Raw genomic sequence first — 15,878 nt, 5'->3', positions numbered from 1 at the left:
CATCTAAGGCGCCCCACTTTTCTTCCCCAACCTCAGGGTAGAGGAATCAGTTTTGATTGGCCAAACTGCACAGCATCATGTGGAGAGGAGCATTAGAAATGACAAAATTCTAGGGTCATCCCAGAGACCCACAGAACTAGAAAATCCAGCTTGGTGTAGTGGTCAAGAGCAGTGGCTTCTAATCTGGGGAGCCGGGTTTGATTCCCCACTCCTCTCCATGCAGCGAAGCTGGGTGACCTTGGGCTTGTCACAGTCCTGTCAGAGCTCTCTGATGTTATAAGCTGAGCACTATAGCCCTCTAACTGCACCACTGGGATCAATTAATCAGTTTATAAGGAGTATTAAATGGTGCTGCTATAAGCACTCAGTTTATAATGTTTCTTTAAAATATCTGAGGCACCTTGCTCAGTGGGGGGAAAGCAGCATTGCAGGAAGTGAAATGGGCATTTTACACAGCACATCACAGTGATTTAGTGGCGCAAGGGAGAGTTGAAAACCAGAAGAAAGAAGTTTTCGTCAACTGTGGCTCAGCCACGCTTTGCTAACCCAAGGCAAGCAGATTTGTCTGAACAGGTAAATAAATTCTGCTGAGAACCTAAAAAGGCAGAGAAAACTAAAAATGTGTTTAATGTAAATATATCATTTGTATTTTAGTTAAGGAGCTCAAATGTATAAAAATACTAAAAACGATCAAAACAACAGGAAGTGATATTTACTCCTATAGATCACACCCACATTAGTTACATATACCTAGACTTCTAAAAACCTTACACATTTCTACCTTTACAAGTCTTCCTCAGAGGTCAGTATTAAGCACACACAACTATTTTAAAACACAGATACACATAACGTAAGTGTCACTCCCTGCTGTTCTTATCATCTTTCCTATTTTTATATATTTGAGCTCCTTAAATAAAATACCGTTTTAGGTACTCAATTGTATTTCAGGTCGGTTTTGTTTTCCCTTCTTTTTGCTGCAAATGAATTCTGCTAGCAGCCAGTTACTAAAACAGGTCTATGTGAAACGACAGGAAAAAAATCCACTAGCAACCTGTTACTAAAACTGAATGCAAAGGCAGTTGAAAGGCAGTTAAAATTTAATGCAAAGGCTCCCTGGATTCCCATGTAGTCTCCCACCCACCTATGAGCCAGGTCCAACTTGGTTAGCTTCCAAGTTCAGACCAGACTGGACATGTTCATGCTGGTTTGGCTCATAACTTGCTTCCTTTCCATTACCAATGGAAAAGCCAGAGTTCTTTCTAGGGCCTCTTTATTTTATAGGTAAGAACGAAGGTGCCTTTATTTGATATCTTTCTTTTTATTTGATATCTTTCTTTATTTGATGTCTTTCTTTTGGGCTCTGTCTGTCCTGCAGGTTGTCCCAGTTCTCTTTGTCGTGGCATCCATCAGCATCTCATCTACCTCTACCTAGTCACCTCATCTTTCCACTGCTTCGTTGCCAGGAATACAATGCATAATGCAAGAAGTAGCATCACTCTGGTGAAACTGCATTGTCGTGTGGGAGGACACTGCACTGCAGTGCGAGATCGGCTAGTTTGGTCTTCACTCCATCACAAAGACTGAATGTTTTTTGCAGTTCTGCTTGCAATCTACCGCTGCAGTTTGGTGTAGTGGTTAGAAGTACGGACTTCTAATCTGGCATGCCGGGTTCGATTCTGCACTCCCCCACATGCAACCAGCTGGGTGACCTTGGGCTCATCACGGCACTGATAAAACTGTTCTGACCGAGCAGGAATATCAGGGCTCTCTCAGCGTCACCCACCCCCACAGGGTGTCTGTTGTGGGGAGAGGAAAGGGAAGGCGATTGTAAGCCGCTTTGAGCCTCCTTTGGGTAGAGAAAAGCGGCATATAAGAACCAACTCTTCTTCTTCTTCTTCTGCACTATGGAATCGAAGACATGTAAGCAAATGTGCAGTTCCACTGTGGCTTTTTAAGTTCTGTTCACGGTAGGATTTGTTAGAAAATGCTAAATCCCTGAAGCACATAGAATTCTGTGCTTAACTGGCAGCACATAGAACCTTTTTTCCGAAATGATGTTATGCCCTTAACTGACACTGGGTATGGTTTGGACAGCCTGAAGCACATGGAAACTGCAGAGCTGAGGGTAATATATTCTAGAAGTATACAGCTGCCATGCCATGCTGCTCTGACGCCTTTTGGATTACAGAATGACATCCTTTGGACAAGTTCCTTTGCCTTAAGCTCTGGCTCCCAGGATGATATAGAGCTGATGTGAGAACTTCCTGTATCATTGAAACACTTCATGTCATCGCTGAAATGTTACCAGAATTATGCTAGTCTGATCACAGGGCAGTGACCATGCCTTTCTAATAATGTGTGGATTTGGAACTTGGGAATATTTATGTTGTTGTTATGTGCGAAGTCGTGTCCGACCCATTGCGACCCCATGGACAATGATCCTCCAGGCCTTCCTGTCCTCTACCATTCCCCAGAGTCCATTTAAGTTTGCACCTACTGCTTCAGTGACTCCATCCATCCACCTCATTCTCTGGGAATATTTATATATCTAGTATATTACTGTGCTGAACTAAAAAGAAAGATGGTTATTCCCGAAATGTTAATTCCCGATTGTTAATTGCTGCAGCTGGAATCAGCCCCATGGCATAAAACAATTTAAAAGGATCCTTCTAGAGCTCTCTGTATAGTCAATATAATGGCACACGAATTTAGAACAGCATTAACATATTTAGTTTGATAAATATAATAAACAAACACACAAACACACACACACACATACATACAATGCCATGAGCTATGCTTTCTGGGAACCTCTGGGTCAATGGCACTGCATATATGGGAATTTAGTTTTGGAGGATATCCCCAACCATGTTTTGCCCGTTGCTTGTACTCAGAGCCTAGAGACAAATTCCTTGCCAAGATAATATCCAGTTCATATCTTCTTTCTCATTCTGACACATGAGACTGTTATCAGATACTGACTCCCATGTCTCACATAGGATGGGACTTTTCGCTATGGCCGCCAAGTAGATCTGAGCTAAAGTACTTATAGAATCATGGATTTGGAAGGGGCCATACAGGCCATCTAGTCAAGCCCTCTGCTCAATGCAGGAAAGTCGCCAATCTGAAATGTTGATCTTGTATATCTTACTGGGAGACGTTCTGTTTTATTCTGTTGTTTTTATATATTACTAGTAGTAAAGCCCGTTGTGTTCTGTAATGTTCATGGTTTGGTGTGGGTTTAGTGCCTCACTTGGATGCTGGCAAGGAGGTCTCTCTGTGCACAGCAGTCTTGACTGTGGAGGCATCACACACTTTTGAGGCCCCACTTCCAAACTTCAAGGAATATGTTCAGACCACGGACGGCCCACCTCCAGGTGGGGCCTGGAGATCTCCTGGAATTGCTGCTCATCTCCAGACTATAAAGATCAGCTCCCCAGGCAAAAATGGCTGCTTTGGAGGGGTGGCTCTGTAGCATTGTACCCCACTGAGGTGTAGGGAGGCCAGCCTCTAGGTGGGGTCTGAGGATCCCCTGGAAGGACAGATGTTCAGGCAGTTAAGCTGAAGGTCAGAAATGGCCCCTCCTTCCTCTTTCATCAGTGGAAAAGCTGAAAGGATCCAACTCAATGCCTGATGAAACTGAGAGCTGTACTTATCAAAACATATACAGAAAACACCTTTCTTGCTCAGAATGCTAGGGCCCCACACAGCATGTCCAAACACACACACACACCATATGTTGATCACCTATTCCTGAAAGAGAATGCAGCACCATTTACTTCAGTGTTATACATCCAAATAAAGCCAGAGAGCCTGCATCTGCTGCTGTGCCAGCTCAGGCGCTCCATCCAATACTGGAAGCACTCTGTCTCCTTGTAATGGAAGAAGCTTGTGTAGCCGTGCTGTTGCTAAGGAGTTCGCTTTGTCGGGAGCAACTGGTTGGCAGCAAGGGCAAAACTCCGCTGTTACAGAAGGGAAAGCAACAACCTGGGATGAACCAAGAAGCAGCAGAAAAGATTGAAGAGAGACAGATTGTTGCTCGTAAGGGCACAGGTAGCCTTGCTGATTTGTGCAATACATAAAAGAACCATAGGATTCCTGGGTGCTTCACTAGGGTCTGTGACATGTTTGAGGAGAGAATACAGCTCAGTGATCGAGAATCTGTAAATGCAGAAGGTCCCAAATTCAATCCTTGATATTTAAAAGCATCAGGTAACTGGTGATGGGAAAGACCTTGACCTCAGACCCTGGAGAAATCCTGCCAGCGAAAGTAGACAGCGGAGTAAACTAAATTTTTTAAAAAAATAATAAACAATCCCCAAAATTATTAATACTAATACTAATAATATTAAGACTTATTACTGATTTCACTAATCTTAATTCCTAGATGGAGTTCTTTTGTCCACTGCTACTGCTTTCTGAAAACCTTTATTATACATTTTCACCTTATGACACCAAAAGCTTTTAAAAGGTACCTGTGATGTAGGCCACACCCAACAGCAGCAATATTCCTAGGGGAAAGCCAGCTTCCCTCAAAGAATACGGCAGGCCTGTGAAGACAAAATTGCATGAGAAGGATCTTTTTTTGTTTCAGACTTCTTGCTGCTCATTAATGTGAATCATAGAAAGTGTGAGTTCTCCATACCTCACAGCAGTAAAGAGCACATCTTATACACCTCTCCACTAGGGAGAAAGGTAGGGTGTATAATGAAGCACAACGAAAATAAATAAAACACATAATATAGAACTCCTCATCCAACATTCCCCCTCCCTACACACAATGAGCATGCCACCCATCAAATCACTCTTTTGGACTTTGTTTTGTTCTATTCATCCCAATATCCTCCATTCTATTTACTAGTATGAGGTCTCCAGAGCCATTATATAATGTGATAACGCATAACTTTTGCTCCCCACTCTCGGGCCTTTCCTCAAACCTTCAGGCTGTTCTCTCTTCTAGGGATCACCTTTGCCCTTCTTCAGCCTACCACCTTCTCCTAAGCCTTTCTTCGGAAGGGCCTTCTGCCTGTCTTGCCACTTTTCAGACTCAGAACAGTTCAGACAATGGCAGCAAATGACTGTTCCCAGGTGACATTTAAAACAACTAGGGTTACCAACCTCAAGGAGCTGGCTGGAGACCTCCTGCTGTTACAACTGATTTCCAGGCAACAGAGATCGGTTCGCCTGGAGAAAATGGCTGCTTCGGAAGGTGGACTCCATAGCCTTAGACTCCACTGAAGTCCTGCCCCTCCCCAAACACCAACTTCATCATCAGGCTCCTCACCCAAAATCTTGAGGTGTTTTCCAGCCTGGATCTGGCTATTCAGCCAACTATTTGCCAGTGTTTTCATCACCATAAACCCACCCACCCCCAAATTGTGAGCCACAATAAAAATGATTGGAGATGAAACAATTCATGTTATGCAAGGTATTTATACACCCACTTTCCTGCTGCTCAAAGTGCTTCACATAGAATCACAAAGCTGGAAGAGGTCATCTAGTCCAACCACCATAAAACTAGTTCCAATGTATAATAAATTTAAAGTCATTATCCTTGTGAATGAAGGCCTGAAATTTAAAAATCCACAGGCCTTCCTAAAAAGCTGTCTTGCACATCTTTCTGAATATTTAATATATTATTAATTAATATATCATTTTTTAAAAACTTCATTTATAATCTTCCATTCTCCCCATTTCTCAGTCACAGCTGTAGGGTTGCCAGCTTTACGTTGGGAAACACCTGGAGATTTGGGGGGCGGCTTACTCTGGGGAGGGTTGGACTTGGGGAGAGGTGGGACTTCAGTGGGGTATGATACCACAGGTCTACCTTCCAAAGTGGTCGTTTTCTCCAGGTGAACTGATCTTTGTCGCCTGGAGATCAGCTGTGATAGTGGGAGATCTCCAGCCACTACCTGAAGGTTGGCAAGCCTACGCAGCAACCTTAATTTGCCTCTCCTCCATTTTATCCTTACAACTATCCAGTGAGATAGGCTGAGCTGAGAGTGTGCGATAGACCACGAGTAAAGGAACAACAATGATAGAACTCTCACTTCAATGAACATCTCATTCCATGAAGAAAGGGGCTGCCGCAGAAAATGGTCTGGACCGCTTTCAAAGAGGCAGCATGGGAGGGACCATAAGGCTCCATGCAAGTCAAATGTGGTGGGTACTGTTGCCAACCTTCAGTTGGCACCTGGAGATAATAACAATGACTACTTTTATAGATCAGCCTTCCCAGTTGGCTCAGGGGATCTCCTGGAATTACAGCTAATCTACAGACAACAAAGATCAGTCCCCTGGGAGAAAATGGCATCTACATACAGTGGACTCTATGGCCTTAGGCCCCAATGAGGTCCCTCCTCTCCCCAAACTTTGACACACATCCCAGTGTCCAACCCTGCAACTTAGGGATTTGTCCATCCCAGATCTGAAAACCCTGTGGGTACCAAGCCCTAAAGGTGGTTAAACATTCAGTGCAGAAACGAATCGGAAGCCACAGTTTTGGCTATGTCTCATCAGGCATAACAGCATGCCATTCACAGAACATTTTACAAAATGTTTCATAGAATGTTCCACAAACTGTATCTAACACCTACCTAACAACAGCTTCCAGATGTATTGTATAGGGATAATTAAACAAAAAACCACTACACAGAATCCCATCTCAGTAAAAATAGGAAAGAAGACCTGGGTGGGGAAAACTGCAAATTCTACCATAAGAAGTATCAACTATTTTAATGTCCATTGCCTCTGTATGAGTAGAAAGGCAGCACAGAAATGTTTCAGATAAATAAACATTAAAGAAAAGGGATATTTTCTTCAGACCACTTGAAAACCTTACATTTCCGTTTACTAGCCCAAATTGCACAGAAGCCACAGTGGCGAAATCTAAATTAAACCCAGACTCAATGCAAGTCAAATGTGGATTATCTCACTATGTGTGGGTCAGCTCAAATGTTATGTTTTTAAAAAAAATAAAGTGGATTTGTGTTGGAACCCACCTCGATTGGGGGAAAATGTTGGTTTTTCATTTTTAAGTAAAATGTGCGTTTCTTGGGATCCTGACACTCTGTATCACTGTAGTCAGATGAGTATAAATTACTACTATCAGTAATAAACCCAGAAAAACATTAAACATTAGGGGATATGTTTACCTATTATACCAGATCCTATGATAGAGTTGATAATGTTAAAAGCAGCTGATGAGAGGTTACTAGTTCCTTGTTTATTCCTCCGCTTATAAACCAGGTCTGTCTTTTCATCTGTTTCCTCCTATTTCAATACAGTAAAACTGATGTCAGGGGAAAATTGTCAGCACGGACACATAAGCATACAAATACGTTTTCTACTCCAATTTCCCCTGAAATAGAACTATTTGAGCTTCATGGGGTACCCAAAAAACAACACTCATAGTTTTGGAGTCTGAAGACAAATCAAACCATGGGGATCCAAGCAATACCAACATGGAACACAATCCCATTTAGAATGTCGAGGCTGAAATTCTGTTCACACACTTACATACAAACTTACCTCTGAGTAAACAAGAAGAAGAACAATTGGTATTTCAACACCACTTCTCTCTACCCAAAGTGGCTTCCTATCACTTTCCCTTCCCCTCCCCTCAACAGACACCCTGTGAGGTGGTGATGGTGGTGCTGAGAGAGCTCTGAACTGCTCTGCAAGAAAACCTCTAACAGAACTGTGACTAGTATATTGAGGAGTGGTGAATCAACAAGAAGAGTTGGTGTTTCTACGCTGCTTTTCACAGCCCAAAGGAGTCACAAAGTGGATTTCAATTGTCTTTCCAGGTGCCAGCACTTGGCTGGTAAGCGTTGGCACCAGGAAAAGAGGCTTAAAGCTGACACTTGACTTGACTTCTGTTTGGGCAGCTGGACTCCACCATAGGCAGCAGCCGATGTCACATGATGTGATCCTTCCTTACACAGCAGGCTCAGGGAAGCTGCATACTGTCCCGGTTGGGCAGATGTGCTTCGTTGCTCGTACCTTTCCTACCCAGCCACAGGACCTCCGTCTTTGAAGGATTGAGCTTCAGATGACACTGCTTGAGTCACCTCATCACTGCTTCCAGCTGCTAAAGCTTCTGGGGGAGAATTAGGGTGGTCATCCATCAGGAGGAAGAGCTGGGTGTCATCCGCATATTGGTGACAACCCAGCCCGAACTTCCATACCAGTAAGGCAAGATGTTAAAAAGGATTGGAGAGAGAACTGCTCCTTGCGGGATTCTGCATGTGAGTTGGTAGCGGCGTGAAGGTCTCTCTCCTAGTGCCACCCTCTGTCCGCGATCCCAGAGAAAGGAGATCAGCCATTGAGCAGCTGTCCCCAGAATTCCGGCATTGGCAAGGTGGTGAGCTAGAAGCTGATGGGCAACTGTGTCAAATGCTGCTGAAAGGTCTAATAATACAAGCAGCACATAGAATATTATATGTCTCAGGTCATGTTGAGATTAGCAAGACAACCCTGATGATAGAATTCGAGTCTGTTTAAAAAGGTGATTTGCCAAAGTCAGCAACCAATCATTTTATTTTATTGTGACCTGCAAGATAGGGGTCTTGGAATAGCTTATTTTGAAACGGTTGTGTCTACAATGAGATTGACTGGACTGTGTGGAACAGCTCAAGAGGATGATGATGTGATGTAGGAAGTGTGTAGAATTGGGAAAGTGCAGGATAAATATGAGTTATGGATAGAATTAGGGGAATTCCAGAAGAGCTACTATTTTTATGGAAGAGGAGGGAGGATGAAGGTAAGGAGATTGATGAAGATAGCACTTGGCATTAAGAACAAGTTAAAGAAATATTACCAAGGCCCTGAGATTATAGGAATACAGAATTTGAAAGATGGATGTCATTAGTCTGTCAGGGAAGCAAAATGGAGATGTTTAAAGATTATGTCACTAGTAATAGCTGGATTATGGGTAGGAATGGATTTTTTAAAGACCGTTTATAACAGCTTTGAAGTTAAGATCTGATGTGATCCCTGAAAGAGTTTCTTGGTAGAGGAATCCAGGAAGTGCATAGAAGGTATAGAAGATGCCTGGTGAGATGAATAAGGGTCCCACATTTTAGGTCAATGGCTGATCCTTCAAGAGATGAGGATCAACAGGCTCAATCAAATCTGTGGTATTTCAGCAAATGAGGCCAAGAAGCAGGGCTGGATAATCCCTCATGAACTCCATTTTAGGAATATAGATGGAGAATTGGTTTTTGTGCAGCATAGAAAGGCAATAGTGGTGGATATCATTGTTTGGTCTGAGTGTAGAAAAGAAGAATTAAGTGAGGCATCTAGAGAGAAGGTAAGATATTACTAAGAGTTAGAAGAACAGGTATCAATTAATCAATTTTTATTTACTTATTTATAGACCAACCAGTAGAAAATATAAAATTACAGATATAAAATCAATTATGAGTGGATAAAAACAAGACATAAGAACAATTGCATATGGATCCAGTGTAAAAGTATTAGGATATAGGGTTGGTCCAGCTCTGCCTTATTTTTATAGCTATCCAAGCAAATTTGGCAATCATTTTCGTTAGGTCTTTGTGTCTGACAGTATTAGCTTAAGACACTGTTTCCTCAGTCCTCTGGGGCATTCTGCAAGCAATGAGGTCAGTGAATCTGTACAGAGGTGACGATAGAGTCCACACTCAAATAGGACATGTTCAGCTGTCTCTATTTGGCCTTCGTCAGAGACACACTTGCATGCTTCTATCGGTAGCCCCTTAAACTTTCCTTCCAGAAAAGCGGAAGGGAGAGCATTATAATGAAGAGGAGTGAAAGTTCTTCTTTGTTCAGAATTTAGAAGATCAGTTAGATATGGCATCAGGACAGTCTTGTTAAGAAGGTTTTTTTCCAAAAAGTGGGTCCAAGATCTTATTGATATCATGCTGTCTATCTACATCTATTACCCTGCTCCTTATTCATTCTTTCGCCTTGTCATGTGCCAGGTTTCCTTGTCATGTCCCAGGTAAGACCCGGTAAAATTACTGACAAACACCAAAAAAGTGGAATTCTATGGCTTTCCTGTGAGAGATCATAGTAAATGCCTGGAGCTTTTGGATATCCTAGGAACTCTTGAATATCCTATGAAACCAGTAGAAAAATATTACTCAGATACTCAGTAGATACGATTCATTCACTCATGAGTGGAAGTACAGTCTACGATAATGGATAGAAAACTGATAAAACTGGCAAATACAGAATAGCAAAATTTGACTGCAGCTACTGAGTATTTTGGGATATTAAATCACAGATTCTATATAGCGTATATACGGTCTATTATGTTTAATAATTTTGTTATTGTTTTACATTTTATAATATGAGGTCTTAATTATTTTAATTAAGACTATACTAATTTCTAATTAGGCTACCTTGCAATCACTGAGGATTAGCCTTTATTATTAAATTGTATGAAAACACACCCAGCAGGTGGGATTGTCATAATGATCACATCCATAGTGTCCTTTTTTAGGTATAAGGCTAAGGAACCTAAGGACAGAATAATTTTTCCACATACATTGTCATATTACCCACAAACATTGTGATTTGGTCTCCAACATCCCAGGCTAGAAAGAATGCTAAGATTCTCTAGAAATGCTAAGAATGCTAAGATTCTCTAGAAATATTGAGGGCGGACAAAGGCCACCAACAAAGGACTTTACAGATAGTACGACCTCTTCTTAGGGACAATTTTCAGTGTGGTTGGTGCCAGGTATATGGATTGGGAGAAAGAAAGAAAGAAAGAAAGAAAGAAAGAAAGAAAGAAAGAAAGAAAGAAAGAAAGAAAGAAAGAAAGAAAGAAAGAAAGAAAGAAAGAAAGAAAGAAAGAAAGAAAGAAAGAAAGAAAGAAAGAAAGAAAGAAAGAAAGAAAGAAAGAAAGAAAGAAAGAAAGAAAGAAAGAAAGAAAGAAAGAAGCTATCCTGTCCTTTCAATTTCAGGGTCTTTTCACCTCTCTAATGCACTTCTTTAATAAAAAGAAGTCTCAGGCACAGGCTTACTATATATTTCAAAAATTTACTCAGAAGAGAGAGAATGCTAGGGAATACAAAGAAGACCCATTGCACTGAATCTGGCAAAAAAAGAGAAAGAAATAAGAAAGAGTCCACTTCTCTGTTGCAATAAAAAGAAAACTTAATAACTCCAACATGGAGCAGAGACACTGGTGAGCTACATCCTGGCTTCCACAGATACAACTTTGAGTCTGCTACTTTCTGGGAGGATGATGCTGTTGGGAAAGATGGAGTCTCAATGCTACAAACACCCTCCTAATAGGCATCAGATGTAGGTTGTTGACCTTCCTCTCCTTCACTGTCAGCAGTTTTTCTTTACAGGAGCCGTCCATCAGCCTGAAAGACTCCATCTCAGCAGGGAAGGCATTCTTGCACAACTTTCAGACTCCACAGTCCCCACTGCAGCTACCATCAAGCCCCAAGGGAAGTTGCCAACTTCCTTACACCAGGTCTGTAAACTTTTAATGGAATTTAAGGAAGTTTAAAGATGTTAACTTTACAGTGTACATTACTGGCATTGTCAACTGTAACATTCGGAATGTCATTTATTGTGTTTTTGTACAGGCCACCCTGTATTGAGTCTGCCATGAAAATGCTGGAGAGCGTCAACCCAATGGTCAGACATGATTCGGTGCTTGCACAGGGGATACCTTTACCTTTAGGAACAGGCATTAAACAAGCAATAGTACTGCAAACAAACAATAGTACTACAAAAAAACAGGTTAATAAGTGTATGATATTTATGTGTTTGGATTTTCAAAATATTAAGTGGAACTCTTCCCCCCTTTATTGACCTGTTCTGGCCCCAAATGCCTCTGGAACACCATTGAACAGGCATTAAACAAACCAGAGTACTGCAAAAATCAGGGGGATGCATTATAGACACTCAAGGACAATAGTTTAGAAATGAAAAAGGGACACTTCCACACTTATAGTAACACTTTCCAGGTCAAAACATCTCTGGACCAACATACTGAAACAGCAAAACACAGTGGGACTTGTTAAAGGCACTCCAGAACAATATTTTGGAACTCTAAATACAGACATAGCATACGCTTACTTTCAGCATCTCTTCTCAGGATGCCTTCCTATGTAGCCAGCAAGTTTTGTGAAGCTTCACATTTTTATGTAAACCGCCACGAGCCAGCTGGGTGGTCTATAAATACAAATACAATAATAAAATTCCTGGGAGAGGTGCTGCAAATTTGAAGTTTTTAGTTGACTCAGGGTTTGTTCTGACTACTGCTGAGCCCATGAGCAACAACTATCCAGCACCTCTCCGAAAACCTCTGCTCAGGTTAGTATGCAACCACTTAACTGTGGAATAGTTCGTCGCCCCCCCCCCATTCTGGAGGCATTTTGGCCTAGAAAGGGTTAATCTGCGGACAGTAGTTCTGGTTTTGATTCCAAAATATTGTTCTGGAGTGCCTTGAATGCATCCCACTGTTTTTTGAGGAACTATGGGTTGTTTAATGCTCATTCCGGGGTGTTCTGGAGGGATTTTAGCCCCAAACTGGTGAACGTGCACAATATTTCTACATTCAGAGTTCCAAAATATTATTCTGGCGTGCCCTAAATATGTCCCACTGTTTTTTGAGATACCATTTGTTGTTTAATGCCTGCTCTGCCCTGTTCCGCGATTCTAAAGATATTTGGCCTGGAAAAGATTAATAAAAGTGAGGGAGCTCTACTTTTTCATTTCTGAAATAATGTTCTCAACTGTCTGTAATGCATCCCACTGTTTTTTACCATACGGTCACTTATTTAGTGCCCCTTCCAGCCTCTCCAAGGCAGTTTAACCTGGGCGTGATGAATGTGTGGAATTTCCACCTTCTCATTTCTAAAATATTCTTCCCAGGTGTCTGTAATGCAGCCCGCGGTTGTTTGTGGTACTCTTGTTTGCTTAATGCCCATTCCGGGGTGTTCCAGGGGCATGTTGGCCCGGAACCGGTTAATAAAGTGGTGAGAGTTGCCCTTTTTCATTTCTGAAATATTGTTCTCCCAAGTGTCTGTAATTAAGGTGAGCAGATTGTCCCACTTTTGGAGGGACATCTGGGGGTACCTGGCAAATTATGCTGAAATTAAAAATTTATATATATTACAATACTATTTTTGCGTTCTATGCATTCTATGAAATTGTGTTGCTCCATATAGACCAAATTTTTAATCAAGACCCCCCCCCCCCGGGGGCAATGGTGTCCCGCTTTACAACTGTTAAAATCTGGTCACCTTACTGTGATGCATCTCTCTTCTTTTTTGTAATTATTATTTGGGGGGGGGGGGTGCTCTTGCTTGCTTGATGTTGCTCCCGGCCATTCCGGCACTTACCCCGTCCTCAAAGGAAGAAACTTTCCGCAGGACTGCATCCGCTGGCAGAATTGCTTCCTCGGCAGCGGTAGTCAACCTGTGGTCCTCCAGATGTCCATGGACTACAATTCCCATGAGCCCCTGCCAGCAAACGATGGCAGGGGCTCATGGGAATTGTAGTCCATGGACATCTGGAGGACCACTTGTTGACTACCCCTGCTCGGAAGGACTCCCAAGGAAGAGGGCAGACCGAGCCTGGGATCTCAGTGATCCCCAACACCCCCACGCCATTCCCAATTCACATCGCGAAGGTCCCTCGCCGAGGCTCCCGGCCGCCGAAAAGCTGCTTTGGGGAGGGAGGGCAATACTCGCCCATGAAGTTTCCGGACGCCGTGAGCCCAAGTTTGCAGCCGGTCGCTTACCTGGGGCAAAGGCAACGGGTGGGGCTGCCTAAGCTCCTCCATGGCGGCTCCGGCTCCCCTTGTGACCCCCGGGCCAGCTCTGGGCCGACGGCTCCACCCGCGAGCGTGGCCAAAGCCGGCAACTGGCTTGAACTCCTGGGCCGGCGAGGAGGCTCCCGGGCGGTCCGGCTCCAGAGGCAGCCGCGGCCAAACGCCCGCCGCGGGCCGCCAAGGGTTAAGCTGCCTCGCGGGGATCTCACGAGCACGTGCGTGTGGGCGCGCGGCGGGGAGGGCAAAGGTTCCTGGGGTAGTGCAGACGGGGAGGCTGGTCAGGGCAAAGCTTGGGGGGAGAGAACAGAGAAAGCTCATACGGATGTACCTGGGGATCCCCTGCAATTATACTCCAGGAATCTCCAGGCACGGAGATCAGTTCTGCTGGGGGGGGGGGGGGAATGCGATCTAGGGATGCCAGCCTTCAGGTGGGACCTGGAGATCTCCTGGACTTGCAGCTCATCTCCAGGCTAAAGAGATTAGCCTCCATACCTGGAGAAAATGGCTGCTTTGGAGGGCGGACTGTATGGCATTGTAGCCCTGTACAATGTAGGGATGCCAGCCTTCAGGTAGGACCTGGAGATCCCCTGAAATTACAGCTTAGGAAATCAGGCCCCTCCCCTGGAGAAAATGGCTGCTTTGGAGGGTGGGCTCCATAGCATTATACTTCATTGGGGTTCCTTCCCACTCCAAATCCTGCCTCCTTCCACCCCCAAAGTCTCCATGTTGCCCTCACAACAATCCTGTTAGGCGAATCACTACACCACACTGTCCCTCTTGGACTGCTGGGCATAGACTGAAAACAAGAAGGTACCTTACAGAGAGTCCCAATCAGCAGTCTGGAGATCCACATGTTACAGAGAACAAATGTTGGAGACTAAGAAGAAATATGTCTCTCTCTGTGTTCCCCTTTATTCAGATTTAGGGAATTTTTATTTACCCCAGGCTGTGAAAAGCCTAGGCCCCATTAAGGCCCTATTCAAAAGGTAGGCATTTGTCTCCAGGTCTGTTGGCAGTCCTATCTGGGCCCTGAGACAGTTTGGTGTAGTGGTTAGGAGTGCGGACTTCTAATCTGGCGAGCTAGGTTCAGTTCTTCAGGTAGAATCAGTCCCATGGTGTAAAACAACAGAAAAAGAGCGTATAACGGAATATGTATAACGGAATATGAGCTTAGAATGGCATTAACATCTTTACAGCTTGACACAGTGCCATCAGCTATGCTTTCTGGGCACCTCTGCCTCATCGCCACTGCATATGTGGGAATTTAGTGTGGGAAGCTATTTTTGCCTGTTCCTTGTACCTTGAGACAAATTCCTTGTCAAGATAATACCCAGTCGACAGCTATGATTCTGACAAATGAACCTGTTATCAGATACTGACTCCCGTGTCTCACACAGCCAGGAAGCTCCGAGCTAAAGTACTTTCAATGAGAACTACCAATCTGAAATGATGATTAATGATGATTAATAATCCTTGTTTGGTAAAAGCTTTTGGCTATATACAGTCAAGTACTGTAATATACAGCTTTCATCATTCTGTGAGACAACATGGTGTGTAGTGGTTAAGAACGGCTGCTTCTAATCTGGCCAGCCAGGTTTGATTCCCCACTCCTCCTCCACATGCAGCCAGCTAGGTGACTTTGGGCTTGTTGCAGCCCTGATAGTTCCGTTCTGACCAGTCCTGTCAGAGTTCTCCCAGCCTCACCTATCTCACAGGGTGCATGTTGTGGGGAGAGGAAGGAAAGGCCATTGTAAGCCTCTTTGAGGCTCCTTTAGGCAGTGAAAAGTGGGGTATAAAAACCAACTCTTCTTCTCTTTGCCTCCATTTTTTCCCCTCACAACCACCCTGTGAGGCAGGTTAGGCTGAGAATCAGTAACTGGTCCAAGGTTACCCATGAAGCTTCCATGGCAGAGTGCGAATTCAAACCTGGAGCTCCCAGATGGTCCTAGTCTGAGACTTGAACCGCTACGCCACACTGCCCCTCTTGGCCTGATGGGCATAGGCTGAATACAAGGAGCAAATCCTGCTCTGGTCAATGGAGTTTCCTTCCAAGTAAGCATGCTGTGGCTGTGGCATTGAGCTAGAGGTTTGT

The 15,878-nt window shown here is 43.6% G+C and overlaps 1 protein-coding gene across 2 annotated transcripts in view; it reads right to left on the bottom strand.

Annotated features, from left to right (window-relative positions):
* Positions 1–13,978, bottom strand: part of SLC38A11 (solute carrier family 38 member 11) — a 42,901-nt gene extending 28,923 nt beyond the window's left edge. The window contains exons 1-3 of one of the 2 annotated variants that reach the window (XM_077319857.1): positions 13,757–13,978; positions 7,155–7,272; positions 4,476–4,550 (exon numbers count right to left, since the gene is read on the bottom strand). In XM_077319857.1, the coding sequence (XP_077175972.1) occupies positions 4,476–4,550; positions 7,155–7,272; positions 13,757–13,798 (235 nt within the window). In that variant the 5' untranslated portion in view covers positions 13,799–13,978. Of the gene's footprint in view, positions 1–4,475; positions 4,551–7,154; positions 7,273–13,256; positions 13,287–13,756 lie in introns of those variants that run through there. The other variant, XM_077319858.1, reaches the window with a different exon arrangement.
* Between the last annotated feature and the right edge of the window lie 1,900 nt (positions 13,979–15,878).

This window comes from Paroedura picta, chromosome 2 (assembly GCF_049243985.1).
Source record: "Paroedura picta isolate Pp20150507F chromosome 2, Ppicta_v3.0, whole genome shotgun sequence".
Lineage (NCBI taxonomy): Eukaryota > Metazoa > Chordata > Lepidosauria > Squamata > Gekkonidae > Paroedura > Paroedura picta.
Note: the sequence above shows the minus strand (reverse complement) of the source record. Positions and strands in the feature narration are given on the sequence as shown.